At 35.9% G+C, this 19,495-nt stretch overlaps 1 protein-coding gene across 1 annotated transcript; it reads left to right on the top strand.

Moving 5' to 3' along the window:
* The first annotated feature begins 12,395 nt into the window (after nucleotides 1-12,395).
* Nucleotides 12,396-14,265, top strand: LOC111884763 (heavy metal-associated isoprenylated plant protein 41). The gene is made up of 3 exons (XM_023881079.2): nucleotides 12,396-12,567; nucleotides 13,232-13,430; nucleotides 13,550-14,265. The coding sequence occupies exons 1-3, from the start codon at nucleotides 12,396-12,398 to the stop codon at nucleotides 14,211-14,213; spliced, it is 1,035 nt and encodes a 344-aa protein (XP_023736847.1). The 3' UTR covers nucleotides 14,214-14,265.
* The last annotated feature ends 5,230 nt before the right edge of the window (nucleotides 14,266-19,495 follow it).

Below are 19,495 nucleotides of genomic sequence, written 5' to 3'. Positions count from 1 at the left end.
ATACTTCCCGAAACTGGGAACCCATCGGTCTGTTCTCAGAAACCTTACCCGAAGACTGATGATCATCCATTCGTCGAACCTACCCATAGTCCCTGATTAGGGACATCACCAAAACATGATGAAGAGATACTCAAAACATTCTGATCACGAATTCCGCCTAAAAACTTTAAATATACTCTTGACTCCCTGACAACTCATCACCAACGAACTGTCCCCATAGGCATAAGAATGGTCGATCCAAGAATCAACGCATTGCATCGAAATCCTCATCAGCTCAGGTGTACCTCCACCTGACAAATCACTCGATATTTTAGAACCAACTCCTCATACTGGAAACCAACTCTAAATAGACAACTCACAAGAAGATAGGGTCCACCATAGCAACCATTCATTAAGAGACTTCTGATGCATAAATAATATACCATTCTAAATAACTTTTCCTGACCACATGATCCAAAACAGGTGGTCACTGTGTCTCCCGACTCCCAAGAACAACGCACTGCATCTAACCATGCCAATAAGGCTAACAATCTGAGACCTAAGAGTTTCAATCGGATGACTACTGGGTGTAAAGATATTCAACCATCATACCATTATCTTACATAAAACCCATTCAACATTCCTTTCGACACTAACCAAACACGAACCAACCAATGAATAGGATATACGGTTATATTCTTGCTCCAACTCAAGGGTTACAAACCAATTATGAATCGTACCAATAAATTCAGACCAAGTGTTCTCATGTTATCTTACTCAGTTCATATACACCACCTCGTGACCATATTTTATGAGCTACCACAATATACATCCCCAAAGGAAAGCACATAACCATCTCTAGATCTACTACATTCCTTCTTCCTCACAACCTTACCCAAAGGGTGAAGTGTCATTAGATCTAATGAAATGACGATCCTTAACCGTTATCAGAAACATCCTTATGAACGACCAAAACCAGATGCCACACCTTGATTGAAACCGAACAGATTCCACCAATACGTAACTAGCTCGAGAAGACTCCCAAGGTGATCTAGAAATGCTGCCAAAACTTTAGTTGGATCAACCCCACTATAAATCCTATCGACACAACATGCCAAAATTAGATTCTTTGTAGATCAAAGTCACACCTGACAAACTGAACAATGCTACCCCAACATCTGAACTTCCAATAACCAAGGACGACTGCCAAACTTGAGCTTGCTATGAACCAAAATTCCACACCACAGTTGAGGGTAAACATACCCAGAGAACAAATAAAATATAAAACATACGGAACTTGACCAATGATGATGAACAACATGACCAAAATTCCACACCACAACTGGCACAACACAAACTTTCAAAGAACCTTCGCCTTATAGATGATGAACAACATGACCAATGATCGAAGATGCATAAGAGATGAATCTCATGACACGATATACTAATGAATAAACCCATGTGGAACTAAATATACCAAACTCTGAAACTAATAGACCGATCAACAATTGCCCATCCTAGACTGTAGATATCAAGCTATACAACAAGCTAACAAATCTCTCAATAAACGATACTCAAACCGAGTGACACAAATGAATCTTTATTAATTCATTGATGCTTCTAAGGAGCCACTACCTACAATGAGCCCCTTGTCTAATAACTTATTGCCAAGAAGACGACTCTTGGATTCTTGTCTACATACATCTGATGGCAACTTGCTCTGCACTCCTGCCTAGCCTAAATTATGAACCAAAGTTTCACATATCCGAACCACAATTCCCTATGACTCATTCTTCTGAAACCAAAACTCGAACAGGTTGCTGCTCCTCTAAACAAAATATCCAACTCTCCCCCACTTAGGTTCTAACTACCACCAAATGACCTTGCAAACAACCAAAAATCCTAATCGGCTCACCCATATACATAGCATCCCTAATCCTTGGGATATATCTCAACGTAATATAATCATCTTGATAGAGACCAAGGAAACTCAAAAGATTTTGAATCTTAGATGGGGACCTCAAAAATTTCTAAAAATAACCACCTTTAACATTAAGGAATTCATGCAATTGCATAAGCAAAACACCAACTTGCTATCCAGAAAGAAGCATACACTCCCCGTCTGCAATCCCAACCATCAATCTGGTACCTGACCTGCCTACATCAAAAGAAAACAACCTTTGATCGCAAACCAGACTTCCGTACCACATCAATCCTCTTACGTATTCCCACACTGAAGATCACATGTATGCACCATTCAAACCCAACTGACATGACCACTAAGGCTCCAATAAGCATCAGTCCCATTCTCATGCCCGGACAACCAAAACCAAGAGACCGATGAATATAGAAATATTGCCATGAATCCTGGTATCAAAACATGCTATCTTCTCCAATAGTTATCCCAACTATCTCCCATCCACATAGTCTTCAAGGTTGCAGTTCACTTCTCGAACTTGGTAATTAGCTTGCCAGCGGTCCGATCCATAATACTCGACCGTCCTTCCTGCAATATATGTGAAACTTCAAGGGTAATTATTTCCCATATCTGATTAACAATCCATTCCGGCCTATCCTACCCATCAGGTCCAGATCCTAAATCAGATCCCCTCGTGAGCTCTTTATCGAATCGAACCAAAATGCACCAAAATGGCATTGGACACACTGTTACAACTACATGATAAGACTACCCGTCGGGGTTTGTGACTTCCTTGTGACACATACGGGTCTTCCTTATGATGCATACGGGTCTTGTGCTTTCAGTAGTACGGACCCATACTACCTTCTACACCTACCTGTATTTTCCCTAAGAAGCATCACAACCACTCAAAACCTATACAACAACCAGGATACACATACATCATATCCTCATTCCCTAGAGAGTGGCTAAACATTCCTTAACCGACCTTCTAGCCCCACATAAATCATCCATGAAACTTCCACTAACCCTTCAACGCTCATCTATGCTAATCATACATAACAATGGACCTTATAGACAGTCGAATACATGATTCTACCCTAAGCACTTCATCTGACAAGAACAGGAAATAAGGCTAAACCAAACATTCTCAGGCTATAGAATCTTAGTTATTTACAACTATGATGCATACACCAAGCAACTATAGTAATGATTTCAATTTCATATAAGAAGGAACCCTAGGCTATCAGGCATCCATAACATAATATCAAATAACAGTGTGGTAACTTGGGGTCTACTTACTGGCTCTGGATGATCGTACACATCACATCCTTTCCTGATTATTTTTTAAACCAATTTTTGAAAATTATTTTTAAAACCTTTGCAGTTCCTTAGTTTTAGACTGGATTCCCAAGGGTGTTCCTTCAATTCACTCAAACCAAGGCTCTGATACCAACTTATAACGTCTCAAAAATCACAACAAATTTAAAACTTTTTAAAACAAACCATTTACTAATGAAAGTGTTTACAAAACCATTGTTTCCAAAATATTATTTAAAATCAGAGTCTCCCAAGATCAACAATATAAAATCAGGATGTGTACGGTTATGCCTTCGCCTGCCATAGACCTCTGAAGTACCCGAAACCATAACCAAACACTGTCAACCAACTTAGTGAGTTTCCCCCAAAGTACCACCATATAAACATAACAAACAACAACATGCATACATACACAAGAATGAATAATTTACATAATCAATCCCCATTTATTTAATTAGTCTCTTTTGATCACAAAATTAATTTCAAATTAATTTTTGATCAATACTAATTAAATAATATGATTTCATATTAATAAATTAGAACTTATAATATATTAATATAAATCATAAATAACCTTTTCTCACCTGTCTATCCAATTGTTCCGATGTCATGCAACCCAAATGGACCATGCTACTCTCGGGTCGAGTACATACCAATAATAGTTATGGGCTTAGACATCTAATCCAACAGATCCATGGTTTTGTTTTCTGGTAGGAGCCTTAGGTTCTAGGGTTGTGTAGTCCGCTTAGGGAATAAAGGGAATGAAATTAGTGATGGTTAGTATGAGCGGTCTGTCGGGGAGTCAGACTAAATTCAAGTTCCCAAATTGCAGATTTTCAGGTGAAGTAGGGTTGTTTTGTTGCATGGGCTTATGGATTCGTCTTCCTCGGATTGAAAAGATTTCTTATGGGTTTAGTCTCCTTCAAAGGACGTCGAGTGTCATGGTTGTGGATGTGCCCCTCAGGATGTCGGGCATGCCAAGGATGGTAAGGGATGATTTTGAGGACGAAATTGAATTTAAGTGGGGGAGAGTTGTAACATCCCAATTTTCAAGAATGAATTTTAAGCTTTATATGTATTTTCCCAGGGAAACTCGACGAGTTGGGAGCCGCCAACTCATAGTGCTGAGTTTTAATGACCACGTACTTTTCAAGACCTACTCAACGAGTTGGAAGGTCCCAACTCGACGAGTTGAAGACTGAACATGAAAACCCTAATTTTTAGGGTTTGCACCCTTTTTAAGACTTTAACTCTCATTGTTGGCCTCCTTCATTGCCTCCTTGTCCAGAGAAAACCCTAGTTCATGCTTTTGCCTTTATTGTGTATGTGTGTAAGCTTAAAGAGTGGTTTTTGGTGCTCTTTTGGAAGGAACAAGAAGCTTGAAGAAGTTGGCTGAAGGGAGAGGCTGTAGATCCGGTGTTTGCTCTGTTGTGGCAACCATTTTGAGGTATAAAGTCGATACCCATTTCTCTTATTTCTTAGATCTACTTTTATGGAAAGATATTGTTATTCTTGGTCCATATTAGAGTTAGTCTTGGAAAGATGCATTGTTTGAAGTTGCCACTTCAGATCTGGATGTTTTGTGGCTCTTTAAGCCTAAAGTTCCAAGCTTTATCAAGTATTGGCCCTCCTTCATGCCCTAAAGCCCTTGATAAGCCTTATCTGATTGTTTTATCCCCTTTGATGCCATGCATGGACATAGAGTTGACAACTTTACGTGGTATCTTAGTCCTAGGGGGCCATATCTAAAGTATGGGGATTTGGTTTCGCTTGGAAGTATCTGAATGCATTAAGGAAGGAAAACTCGATGAGTTGCTCTGCCAACTCGATGCGTTGGTTTTCCCGCTTTCTGGATGCTGCAGAACTCGACGAGTTGCTCCGGTAACTCGGTGAGTTTCCTCGAGCTTTTTCATAATTTTCTAAACACTGAAGGAACTCGACGAGTTACCAGATGCACTTGACGAGTTGGGTCGACATGGACTGTTGACCTTGACTGTTGAATTAGAATTTAACCTTGGTTAACTAAGTTTGACTTTAGTGAGTCACATGGTGGTTGTAGGCAGTCGAGATCAGAGCTGAGAGTTAGGATTTAATCTTCTTGATTCAGCACTACTTGTGAGGTGAATTTTCCTCACTATACTCAAGGGTTGAAGGCACCAAGTCCGACCCTTTGGATTGTTATCCTTCTTTATTACCGTTGTGATCTGTTAGATCAGTATCCTGGTAGAAAGGATGTCTCTATGTGGTTATGATCTGTTAGATCGGGATCCTGGTAGATAGGATATTGCTATGCTTAGTAACCTGTAGATTGGTTTGACTGTTTGTAGACTGTTATTTGATTATCTGATATATGTGCATATGTGTGACATCCCCATTTTCACGGCCAAAAAAGACCGATTTTTGTTTATGCTTGTTTGAAAATCAGAGTAATATTTTTTCACAAAAGTGTTGTGGAATTTGTTCCCAGTAAAACATGATAAAAATGTTATCAAAGCGTTTCCCAAGAAATGTATTTTTATTCATTTAAAAACATTTGGGATGTCATCGTCAATATAGAAACATAAGCATAAACAGAACTTACATTCATTATCACTAGTGATCTATATCTCCTTAATCTCTCAGTGTAATGTGACTTCATATCAACACCTGTGATATAAATAAACTGAGTGGGTCAGGTTGGGAAACCTGGTGAGTACATAGGGTATTCAACCCACAATAATATAATTATTATGTTTAAACAATCAAACAGTCAACCCAATTACCCATCCCTATTATCTTCTTTACTCTTAAGGATCTATCCTAAGAGTCATCTATCATGCATTCGTTTATTCCGAAGTCCTTTGCTTCCAGGTTTATAGGACTGGCACTAAGTCCATAGCTGCCAATGCTCATTCGTAAAGCACTAATTACATAGATGCTAAAGTTCATTCATCAGGTACTAAATCCATAGCTACCGGTGTCTAGGTACTAAGTCCATAGCTACCAACGTTTATCTATCAGGTACTAAGTCCATAGCTACCAACATTTATTCAAGAGGCACTAAGTCCATAGCTACCAGTGTTTATCTAGTAGGTACTAAGTCCATAGCTACAAATTCCTAGCAGGTACTAAGTCCATAGCTACCAGTGTTTGTCCAATAGGCACTAAGTCCACAGCTGCCAGTGTTATTTATTAGGCACTAAGTCTATAGCTGCTATGTTTACTCACATCATCTTTTCTCTCTCATCATTCATCTACCCATGTCATCCCCAACATATTTTTATATATAAAATACGTATACAGTTTAAATCATTTTAAAACATGTATAAAAACGTTCATCCAGCATAGACAACAAGTACTCAGATAATATGCACACATAACACGTACTTTATATAAAATACATCATATCTATGTGTAAGATGAAAGTAACTATTCACTAACTTGATTAGGTGGTGATTCCGAACTCACACAACGCTTCGTTATCTCAAAACAATTTTTCTCGACAAAACAACTGGTTTTTATTAAAAACCGGGCTTCGCTGGAGCAGCGTTTCCGAGCCGAAAGCTTTTCTTCTCGAAGCTGTCGGGTGCTCTGGGGCTTTCTTCTCGTGCTAGGGAGGTTCCCTAGACTTGGGAGGGGTTTAGGGAGACTAGAGAGAAGTTAGAGAGAGAAAGAAATGCTTATGGTGTGAAGAAATAATGAAGGGTTCACCCTTTATTTATAGAGATTTTATAGTAAAGTAGCCGCTAAGTTTCGTCTGTATCTTCCGCGTACGAGCTCCGTTTTCTATGTTCTTTATATCCACGCGTTGGTATTTATGAGGACTACAACTTTCATTTAGACCTCATCGGCTAATTCTCTTTCTATCTCATATTTACAAAAACTGTATCGTATTTATCGTGCTCGAAGAGTAGCGACTAAGCTTCGTCCATATCTTTCGCATACGAGCTCCGTTTCTGACTTTATTTATATCCACACGTTGGTATTTACGAGTACTATAACTTTCATTTAAACCCCGTTGGCTAATTCTCAATCTATCTCGGATTTACAAAACTGTATCAAATTTGTCGCGCTCGAAAAGTAGAAACTAAGCTTCGTCCATAACTTTAGCATACAAGCTCCGTTTTTTACTGTATTTTTATCGTTTAACTCCTATAAATGATATCTTCATTTCTCGTTTAGATTATTTTAGCTGAAAACCGACCGATCTAAAATTCGAATTTTCGGGCTGTGCACTGCTATGCTAAATTTTAGAAAATCATAACTTCCTCATACGAAGTCAGATTTGGGCGTTCTTTTTATGGACACTCTCGGTTTAACATTTTCTACGACTTTTGTTTAGATCACCAAGGCTAAAATTCACTCTATCGTAAATTCACTATTTACACTTCCCGGTGCCGTGCCGGTTTCGTCGCGAAACTTCGACGAGTCATAACTTCTTCGTTATAACTCGGATTTCGGCGCTCTTTATATGTACGGAAACCTTGTAATATATACTAAAACTTGTTTAAGATTATTTATTCTAAATAATCTTTTGCCGAAAAGTCATTTTCAACCCCTATTATCTCTAAATTTACTAGCTCGGATCTATGGGAGTTACAATATGTTTGATTGGTGGTTGAGGCTTTTCTGCTTTGTGCATGAGCCAACAGACTGGGGCATTCCAACCCGACGGTTGTGGGCCGAGAGATTTCCATCCCGTGGATGATTGGACTCATAGTATGTGGGCATTCCAACCCGATGGTTGTGGGCCGAGAGTATTCCATCCCGAGGATGATTGGACTCATAGTATGTGGGCATTCCAACCCGATGGTTGTGTGCTGAGAGTATTCCATCCCGAGGATGATTGGACTCATAGTGTGTGGGCATTCCAACCCGATGGTTGAGGGCCGAGGGTATACCATCCCAAGGATGAGTGGACCCATAGTATGTTGGCATTCCAACCCGATGGTTGAGGGCCTGGGGCATTCCAACCTGATGGTTGATTAGGCCCATAGTATGCTATTATTATATGTGTGTTATTATTGTGTGGTATTTTGAGGGAAGTCACTAAGCTTCGTGCTTAAAGTTGTGGATTTTGTTTCAGGTACTTCAGATGATCGCGACAAGGTGAAGGCTTGATCGTACACCTCCTCATTTTTCATGTTGTGATTTCTGGGAAAACTCTGATATTGGATTATTTTGAAAATAATTTGTACACAATAGATGGTTTTGGAATGTTTGAAAAAGTATAAATTTTTTATGAAATTTATGGATGTTACACTATATACCTTCTGAAGATGTAGTAAGGTGCAAAACTTCCAGATCCAAGATTGCTCCAAGCTTCTAATTTGATCTTTCTTCCTTATTCATCCTCTATGAACACCAAAACACCCACAAATGGCTCAAGAATGCTAAAATATGAATTAAGGTTTGCAAGGGTCGAAGTTGGGGCTGGAAGCTGATGAAAGAAAAAGGACTTGGGACTTAAGGATGCTTAAATAGGATCCAAACCCTAAATATTAGGGTTTGTGTTTTCAGCACGTATACCCAACGTACCTAGGGTTACGCCCAGCGTACGCACCCTACTTCAAAAAATTACGAAAATGCCACTAAGGGCCAAAATGCAATAAACTCTCATTTCAAGGGTTAAAAGTAGAATTACCTCAATATCTAGATGTTACACCTAATCTTTCTATGTTTGCTAGTGAAAGGGAGGTAGAGCAAAATCTTGACCAAGGTGATGTGATTTACATGCTTGTGGCCAAAGAGCATGTAAAGGTGGAGAAGATGTTGCATGGAGAAAACACTATTATTGATTTTCTTTTGGAGTTTCAAGATGTGTTTCCAAACGAATTACCACCGGGGTTTTCGTCCAATCCGTTGTATCGAACACCAAACTGACCTTATTTTGGGTGCTCCTTTGCCTAATAAAGTTGCCTATAGATGTAATCTGAAGTGACAAAGGAGTTGCAAAAACAAATTGATGAACTCATGAAAATGAGTTATATTCATGAAAGCCTAAGTCCTTGTGTTGTTCCGGTGTTGTTGGTTCCAAAAAAAAGATGGTTCTTGGAGGATGTGTGTTGATAGTTGGGTTGTTAATAACATCACTATAAAATATAGATTTTCACTAGTATACAAGTTATACATGCATGCCTTTGAAGGATTTTTAATTTGTTAGGAACCATTCGTGTAATTAGATAGGGAAAAATGGTGGGGTAGGAAAAGTAAGGTGATGGGGTGGGGTTGAGGGTGTATTTATTTAAATAAAGACAAAATTGCAAAAATGGTCTTTGTAGTATGCATTTTTTTTGGGGCTTTAGTCCAAACCACGATTTTTTTTGGATTGGTGGTCCTTTTGAGCTAGTTTCTTTGCATTTTTGGTTCCTCAATAAACTGAAAAGACTATTGTACCCTTATGATATATTTTTTTATACTTTTTCTATTTAATTAAATGAAAAATAAAATAATTAACTAATTTGGGGCCCACATCTCTCTCTCTCTCTCTTTCACTCTCATACACACACACACACTCTCTCTCTCTCTCTCACTCTCTCTCTCTCTCTCTAGGCTTGCCGGAAAAACAAAGCCAAAGAGTGGATGCAGCCACCACACCACCTGCTAGCCTCCCGTCGGCCACTAAATACCATCGTAAATACCACAGCTCCGCCACCTTCCATTGTTGTGCCAGAAAACGAGCAGGAAGAAGCTACACCACCCCACTGCCACCACCTTCTCCCCATCGTAAACAACCATCCTAACTCCACTCAACTTCCGGAGCAACCTCCAACCACCAAACCACCTGCTTTCCCTCCCCCTTCTCCTTCTCGTTTCGTTACCGACAGAAGAGAAACATGGCAGCAAGGTCACCACCTCATTGCCACCATGAGACTTTCTGACCCACCACTACCGAGCTGCCGTTGTCGAGTTACTTCATCCACCACCTGCCACCCCTCGTCGACGCAACCCACCACAGTTGTTATTGCTGTCATAATCTTCCCCTCATATCAATTTCCACCTTCCTCGTCCCTCTCCCTGAGTTTATTCTAGAAAAAAACAAACGAACAACACAACATAACTGCCACTGTGCGCCATCCATCACCACCACTGCCATTTTTTTCTTTTTTGAGTTGCTTCCACTGTGAAGACTCCGATCAACCATCACATCCCCCCACTGTGAGAGCTACATCTGGTTCTTCATTTTCTGGGTTTGGAAGCATAAAAGATTTCTTAATTGAATTTATATAAAAGTTGTACAATGTGTATGAATCTGGGGATACGGTGTGTTAGAGAGAGAGAGAGAGAGAGAGAGAGAGAAAGACCCACTTTTATATTTAATATTAATAACAATTTTAAAAAGTGAAAGAATATGAAAACTAAATTCATTAAGGGTATAATAGTCTTTTTAGTTTGGACAGGGACCAAAACTGAAAACAAACTAGCTCAAAAGGACCACCAATCCAAAAAAGTCGTGGTTTGGACTAAAACTCCAAAAAAATGTATACCACATGGACCATTTTTGCAATTTTGTCTTAAATAAACTAAAAGATCAAAAGGAAAATGGTATTTTTAGATAAGACAGGGACCAAGCGCTTTACAAAAGCAAACAGTAAGGATCTTCCTAGTTAAAAAAATAAGTTAGGGACCAAACACATTTCTTAAAGACCTTCCTAATCAGTAATTTGATGGTCTTCCGTAAAGACTTTCATGTACACCTTCCTTCATAAGGACAGGTAACTAGGCGGGTGACTCACTCGTAGGTAGCACTCTTCGATGCTTTGACTCCTTCTTTTAGTAGTTCCTTTGAAGCTAGTAACTAGAATATAGGACCCGGAAGGCGGACGCTTATTGCTCAAACCGCGGCTCTGTCCTACCTTACTTCTCAACCAAACCAGATTAAGCAAAGCACGCAAAGACGTACAAAAGCAAACAGTAAGGACCTTCCTAATTAAAAAAATAAGTTAGAGACCAAACACACAAATCACCCTAAACCATAGGGACCATTCATATAATTTACTCTTATACATATAACAAATTAGAATGAGATATTACGTAAAATCATGCCCTTTCACTATAAAAAGCATACAAAAGCAATCACATTTTATATGGATTTTGTTCCAGAGCCCACTTTACAGCCATATCTATGAACATAATATAAAAATATAATCTATCTTAGGCAAAATGAGAAGACAAGTGTCAACCCATCAAAAATTCTACCATAAGTTTGTGCAGCTCTTCGTCTAAAAGATTTAAGGAACTATCCAAATGATTGTATCTTCCAAACTCGTATTTAAGCTCTTTTAAAACATTTATGTAACAATCCCAGGGTTTCTTATGATTTTCAACATTGTATCTTTCAAAGGCTTTGTATGCTTCAAACCTGATTTTTAGCATGTCCAAGACAAAATATGTGTGTTTCTTGCTCTTCTTCATAACTGGAATTGGATTCATTATTTGTAACATAATTTCTTGAGGTTGTGAGGGGTTCTATGGTGTGAAGCAATTGATTTCGCGGCCACTAGGAATTTAAAGGTACTACACTCCCCTAGATGAAATGGCTGGTCGGAATTCCTACCAGCTCCTATTTTGTTGTTATAACCAGGATAATCTTCAATCTTGAACTCCATACATTCAATCAATGTTAAACCACTTTGAATTGCCAATTCTTTGATATTCCAACGGTAGAATGTGTGTGCATTTATTACATGAACTTCACCGTTTGGATGCAACATGCCACACGCGTTCCGTTTTAACTTAATTTTTAACTTCTAATATATATTTGTTTTAACACTATAATAATAATTAATTTTATTTGTAATTTTGTTATCAAATACCAAATTTAATTTAATTTTTAGCTTCTATTTATCGGGACCTTAAATTTATGAGCTCCATTGATAATAGTCTAAACTTGAAGGGGACCAATTAAGTAGAACTACAGCGAGATCTTTATCGCCGCAAACGCTCTATGATGGAAATGTCAAATCACGTACCCTTCGGATAATTTAATCGATATTTTAGATTGTATTTTTGCTTTTCAAAATTCCAGTGGCACTTTGGTAATTCTTCACCCAACGTTTGTTTGTTTATTTATTTATTTTTTTTGGATTATATCACTTGCGTTCATACACCGTTACAGTTTCCACTTCCGCCTTTCTCTCTCTAGTCGAAAACATCGTTAACAGTGGTGGAAATTGCAGGGGAGCATGTACTACGGAAAATGTCGATGAAGAGAATTAGCGATGAAGATGGCGAAGAGAAATGGGCGAAGCATTACTCTTCGAATCATCAGATACTGTTAGTTGGAGAAGGAGATTTCTCTTTCTGTGTGAGTCTGGCGATGTCTTTTGGGTCTGCTTCCAACATTGTAGCCTCTTCTCTCGATTCTTATGGTAATGAATCAGTGCTTTCATCACCTGTTAATCTCCATTTCTGAACTGTAATTAGTCGCTAATTAAGGTTTCCATAATCAGTTTGCTATTTTAGTTCTCAAACCTGATTTTATGTGCACTCTTTGGTAATGAAGTCTTTTTTTTTTGTTATTTTATTAGCTAAATTCAGGAAGCTTTAATTAATGTTTTTTTTTTCTTGTAACAAAATGTTTTCTACAAACATGCTACAACTTTTTATTTTAGTATGAAATATGCATGTAACATTTTTTTTGTTGCATTTAATGATAAATCAGTAGATTATTGTTGAGGAATATCATTTCTTTTAAGACCGTTTTCTGTGATAAGTGAAGAAAATATGACACTTGATTTTATAAACAAATAATTAATAATATCAATTTTCTTGAAATATTTTTTGTTAAGGTTGAAATAGATAAAAATAATAAAACTAGAAATTTTAACTAAAGGAAAAAGTAAAACAGTTGAAGATATACTAGTCTTGTATAGTACGTCACAACTTATCAACCAACTCGGTTCATCTTTAGGTTTCCATATTATAAAAGCTTTCATACTCTTTGTTGTTTAAAGTGTGAACTTTTTGTTTCAAATAAACACATGATCAATGACATACTGGTCTTGTGATTTGGGCATACTTTGATTCTGCAAGATGTTCTTATCAAGAAATACAAGAGAGCAAAAAGAAACTTGGAAATTTTGGATAGTTTTGGAGCTCAACTATTACATGGGGTTGATTCCACCAAAATGAAACTTGATGCTTATCTTCGAATGCGAAAGTTTGACCGGATAGTATATAATTTCCCACATGCCGGCTTTCTAGGGAAAGAAAGTGATCACTTGGTCATCATGTAAGCTTCCTTTAGTTAATTACTCCAAATCTTATAAGTTAACTATTCAAACATATACATTAGGGCCTAAATTCTAGAGGGATATGTAAAAATCACCCATTTGGTGGTGTTGCTTGTAGGATGCATAGAAGTTTGGTTCGTGGGTTTTTCAGGAACGCAAGTGGCATGTTGCGTCCGAATGGTGAAGTTCATGTAACCCACAAGACTGCATGCCCGTACTACTGTTGGAACATCAAAGAATTAGCAACCCAATATTGCTTAACATTGCTTGAATGTGTCAAGTTCAAGATTAAGGATTATCCAGGTTACAAAAACAAAAGAGGAGATGGTAGGAATGCCGACCACCCATTTCCTCTAGGGAAGTGCAGTACTTTCAAGTTTATATTGTCTTCAAAAGCCAACAAATTAAGCACCTCAAACCCTCAACAACCTCAAGAAATTCCATTACAAAGAGCAAATGAAAGGATTGCGATGAATCATCCTTTCCCAGTTATGATGAACAAGGAATGCTTTCGGGTTTTCAAGGAGTATTTTAACCATTCATGTTCCAGCTCTGGGGAGTCTCATGACAATCTTCCCTATCGTGATCAGGACATGCTAAAAATTGGGTATGAAAGATACAATGCCGAAAATAATGGAAAACCCTTGGATGGTTATGTATGTCTTGTAGAAGAACTCCGAAAGTTTAGTAGACAGAGGGTAGCATTCTTGCGAAACTGGTTGCTCGAAATTGATCACCAGTACTTGTCGGTTCAGGTTCTAACCGAGAAAAGCTTAGCCTGACTTCTTATTTGATATGCAAGCAAAGTAAATACAATTAATCTTTTGCTGGAAATTCATCACCATGTCTAATTTATTTTGTTGACTTGATATGCAAGAAAAAGTAAATACAGTATCAATCGTATTCTGAGCAAAAAAACAAACATAGGCACTAAGTATTTTCGCTTGATTTTCGAAAAGCTTTAAAAAAAAGGTCTCGATTGATTACTACGAAGGGTAATAATGTAGTATAGTAGGAAAAGCAAATATTTTTCATGATTTGATGTGCAGCCATCCGGCCGGCGTCAGGCGATGTAACGCTCTGGCTATAGTACTATGGTAGTATAGTTCCACCTAGACCCCTTCAATTTTTAGAATTACCCTTTGAATTATATACTTTTAAGGTTTAAATCATAAACACGCTTCATTATTTTGTTATAAAGTAATTAATAAAGTTTATTATTAATTATCATTATAAAAATAAAGTAAAAGAAAGTTATAAAACAGAAAATAAATTAAAAACCAATAACTAACTATCCGTCGCACTTTTATTCGACAATGTGATAAACGGTGGTATAATCAATAATCATAAAGGTGGTCGATATGCCTTACGGTATGAACTGGCGATTTTTTTGGTATGGTACTAACATAGGAAGAAACAATGGTGTTTCCGCTCTCCCCGTCCCAATCTTCCTCCTTCACCTTTCTCTTTAATCAGCAAAAGGTTCCGTTGATGTCTTCCTGTTTCCTCACATGTAATCTTCTTTCCCTCCCAAAAGGTGCATCATTAGGGATGCAAACAGATCGGGATTCCCTACTATCCACGAGGACCGGAACCGAACTGATCGAGGATTCCCTGTCCTAACGGGTAATGGATCGGGGATGGGGAGGGGACGGGCATATATATATATATATATATATATATATATATATATATATATATATATATATATATATATATATATATATATATATATATATATATATATATATATATATATATATATATATATATAGGGAAAAGTGAATATACCCTTAAGGGTATATAAGCTTAGGTACCCAAACTCATCATATTACGTCGTTTTGTATTATATATACACATTGTAATTATCCACTGTTATTCTAATTCAACTTCTAACTTGATTTAATTTCAAGATTTTTATAAATTTTACGTTTATCTTCCTTTTATATAATTTTCATTTTCAAGTATAATATATATAGCCTAATAGGCGTTCGGCATAAAAATGTGATGTAAGAGGAAGATAATAGTGAAATTTCGAAAATCTTGAAAGTAAATCAAGTTAGGGGTTGAAATTTAAGAACATTATAATGAATATATAAACCAAACGACGTATTATAGTGGGTTTGGGTACCTAAACTTATATACCCTTAAGGGTATATTCACTTTAAGTTATTTTAAGAAAGTAATTAATGCATATTACATGTTCAAGATATAATAGGTATTAATTACATATTCAGCATTTAATAAGCATTAATTACTTTTTTAAAATAACTAAAATGATTGGTCCAGAATCAATTATACAGGCACACAATAGATAGTGAAAACATTTGAACATATATATATATATATATATATATATATATATATATATATATATATATATATATATATATATATATATATATAGGTTATTTTGTTTCACTATCTATTGTGTGCATGTATGATTGATTCTGGACCAATCATTTTAGTTATTTTAAAAAAGTAATTAATGCATATTACATGTTGAAGATATAATGAGTATTAATTACATCTTCAGCATTTAATATGCATTAATTAGTTTCTTAAAATAACTAAAATGATTGGTCCAGCACACAATAGATAGTGAAAACATTTGAACCTAACTCTCTCTCTCTCTCTCTCTCTCTCTCTCTCTATATATATATATATATATATATATATATATATATATATATATATATATATATATATATATATATATATATATATATATATATATATATATATATATATATATAGGTTATTTTGTTAAATTAATTATTGTGTTATTGTATTCATAAATATGGGTCAATCAAATTTACTTATTTTAAGAAAAGTAATTAATATATATTATTGAATTAAATATAATTGAAAAAATCTTCTTAATTAATTACAAGGTGATTTAGTCAATTAATATATATTTAATAAAGGAAAATTGCATTTTTTAAGGGATCATAGATTCTATTAATTTTAAAAATCCGATTTTACGAATTATAATTCTTTTAATTCGGACATTCTGACAGAATATGTTTATGAGTATATTCAAAAATTGTTGAACAATCATGAATTTAAAAATTTCTTGTAGAATAACATATTCTTGAACAATCAATTGAAGAATAAAAACAACAAATACATTATTTCTTATATAATACGGGTAACAATTGTTAATAATTACATCAAAATCTAACAACGATTAATACATTCTAAAAGAATAATGAGGTCCGTTTCAATTTTGTGGTCCGTTCTTCAAGCATCAACTTCTGTGATTCCAACAGAAATGAAATTCGTCATTCCATTCCAACAGAATTGGAATTCTTAATTCCATTCCAATAGATATTAGCCAAAAAACTGCTCATTCTGATATGTATATTAGCCAAAAAATTGTTTTTCATTTCCTTTCCTTCCCTGTCAAACACCCATTGTTTTCTCTCCAATGACCATTTTGACTCTGTTTCAGAAATCATAATAGAAATCAAAAGCATAATCTATTTGAAAAGAAATAAGAGCCAACGCCACATCAAAAATTAAATCACAATAATATAAGGCAGGAAGCATACTGTTGGATATTATTCCTTTTATATCAGCTCAGATACCGATTGTTGGAAATATAAAAATCTGATCAACACAACAAAAGGCTCGGTTACCAGTTACCGTGTGACAAATATATAAGTTAAAGGTATAAGATATAGATATATATAAAGAATAATAATTGCGGAATAAGTATAAATATGAAAGCTATAAATGACTGAAAGCTATAATAATATAAATGACTGTATTTAAATGACGTAACGCTATAAATAATATAAATGAATGTATTTAAATGACATAAAGCTATAAATAATATAAATGACTATATTTAAATGACATAATGTTATAATAAAGTATATAAGTATATAAATATATATCAAGTAGGTTCGTCAATAAATTGACTGAACTGGACTCATGGAACGACTGGTCGATATTTGTTCTTTGAATGGACTGGTCGATATTGGGACTCTTGGAGCAACTGGTCGATATTTGTTCAAAGATCAATTCGGCAATGGATAAGTAACAAAAAGTTCATTTAAAGCTCGGTTTTATGTAAAACAAGTGTTTACAAAAGGGTACAAAATACATGAGTTTATGTATTTGTATTTGAGGTACTTTTGGGTAAAAACATGCACACGGGTCATGTAAGATAAGGCACAAGTGACACAGGTTGTGTAGGAGGGTTTTGGAGGGTTTTCTTGATGAATGATGCTGACACGGGGCGTGTTGATTTAGCATTGCTGAACACGGGGCGTGTTCATGATGCTGATGTTGACACGGGGCGTGTCAGATTTAGCCTTGGATTTAACACGGGGCGTGTTGAGGTACAGAAGCATGAAGAAGGCAATCAGAGGGCAACACGGTGCGTGTTGATTTTTCCTTGGTTTTAACACGGGGCGTGTTCGTGTCTGAGTCAATTTCGGGATTTTTGTGATTTGAAGGTAAGTTTTGTTTGTGATGTTTTTGGCTAGGGTAATGGAGTTATGGTGTTTTGAGGATGTTTTCAAGTTTGTTTAGAGGTTGGAAGGAGTTTAAAATAAGGTGGTAAAGGTGGTGGAATTTCTATGAAGATGATGATGAATAGTGATGGGTTTTGTGGTTGATCTTGATGCAGAAGGTTTTGGGTTGTTTCATGGTTGTGTTTTGGTGTTTTGATGTAAGGAAAGTATTTGGTGGTGTATGATGTGATGAACAAAGGTGGTGAAGATGAAAAACCTTTAGTTTTAATGAAGAAGATGAAGATGGTTGATGGTGTTCTTCATTTGATTGTTGATGATCTTGGTGTTCTTCACTTAGCTTCTTGTTTGATCTTGGTGTTCTTCATTTAGCTCTAAGGATGAAGATTGAGAGGGTGTAGTTTTACAAAGGAAAACTCACTATATCATATCTATCTCTCTTACTCTCTTCTATTATCTCCAACACAAACACACACTACATACACATGTATATATATGAGAAACAAATATCTTGTAGTACACTTGAGTGTTTGGAGGGTTGGCTGCAAGTTGATGTAGAGTAGGAGCAAAAAAACGTGTGAATGGGTTTAGCTTCTACATCTTTGACTTTTGTTGACTTCTTCTTTGTTTGACTATTCAACCAATATACAACATATATATATATATATATATATATATATATATATATATATATAATACATATATCCATATATAATACATACATATGTATATAATACATACATATATATATATATATATATATATATATATATATATATATATATATATATATTGTTGAAACTGTTTAGTCACACATATGTGTTTTCATCATTCGCGCGTTTTCGTATTTTCCGTTTTATCACACATTCATGCAACCTGAAATAACTGATAATATTTGTTAGATTGTATAAAAACAGTTCATCTTATTTCAGTGATGGTCACATACAAGGTTACATAAGAACATTTTTCAACAATTTCCCCCTATGTGATCATTGCTGAAATAAGGACAGATATGATATAATCATATGGACAGTTTAACTTTTGAAGATTCGAGATAAAAGATTTGTCAATAGATAAGATATATATAAAACCATAGCAATTGATTTGAAAGTTTGTGACTTGGTTTAACATATCTTATGTAAAAGATTTTCAGAAATTTGTTTCCGAATCAAAGTCTCGGGTTCGGTTATCAAAGGGTAGCCATATATGTATCTAAAAAAATTTCTTAAGATTTTATAGCATTATTAATGACGACAAGTGGTCTAATAGGTCGATTCAGATGAACGCTCATAGGTATAGCTCACACTTCACTTGGGTGTTTGGTTGTTCTGGCAGCAGAACAAGTTAATGATCACTAAAAATGAGTGATATCTCTCTCTGACGACTCACACTCATATTGGAGGTGTTTAGCTATGCTTTTCCTGAAAGGTCACTTAGTCTCATTATTAGATAATCAATCACATAAGACTGGTTTCGGCATTACTCAGCGGGTTTCTTCATTCATGCCATTAAAGTTCACTCTCTCTCCGTCAGGAAATACATGTAGAGGTGTTTAGCAATTTTCGTAGTGCAGTTTGCAACTA

This window comes from Lactuca sativa, chromosome 7 (genome assembly GCF_002870075.4).
Source record: "Lactuca sativa cultivar Salinas chromosome 7, Lsat_Salinas_v11, whole genome shotgun sequence".
Taxonomy (NCBI): domain Eukaryota; kingdom Viridiplantae; phylum Streptophyta; class Magnoliopsida; order Asterales; family Asteraceae; genus Lactuca; species Lactuca sativa.
The sequence above is the reverse complement of the archived record's forward strand: the minus strand, read 5'-3'. Positions and strand labels throughout refer to the sequence as shown.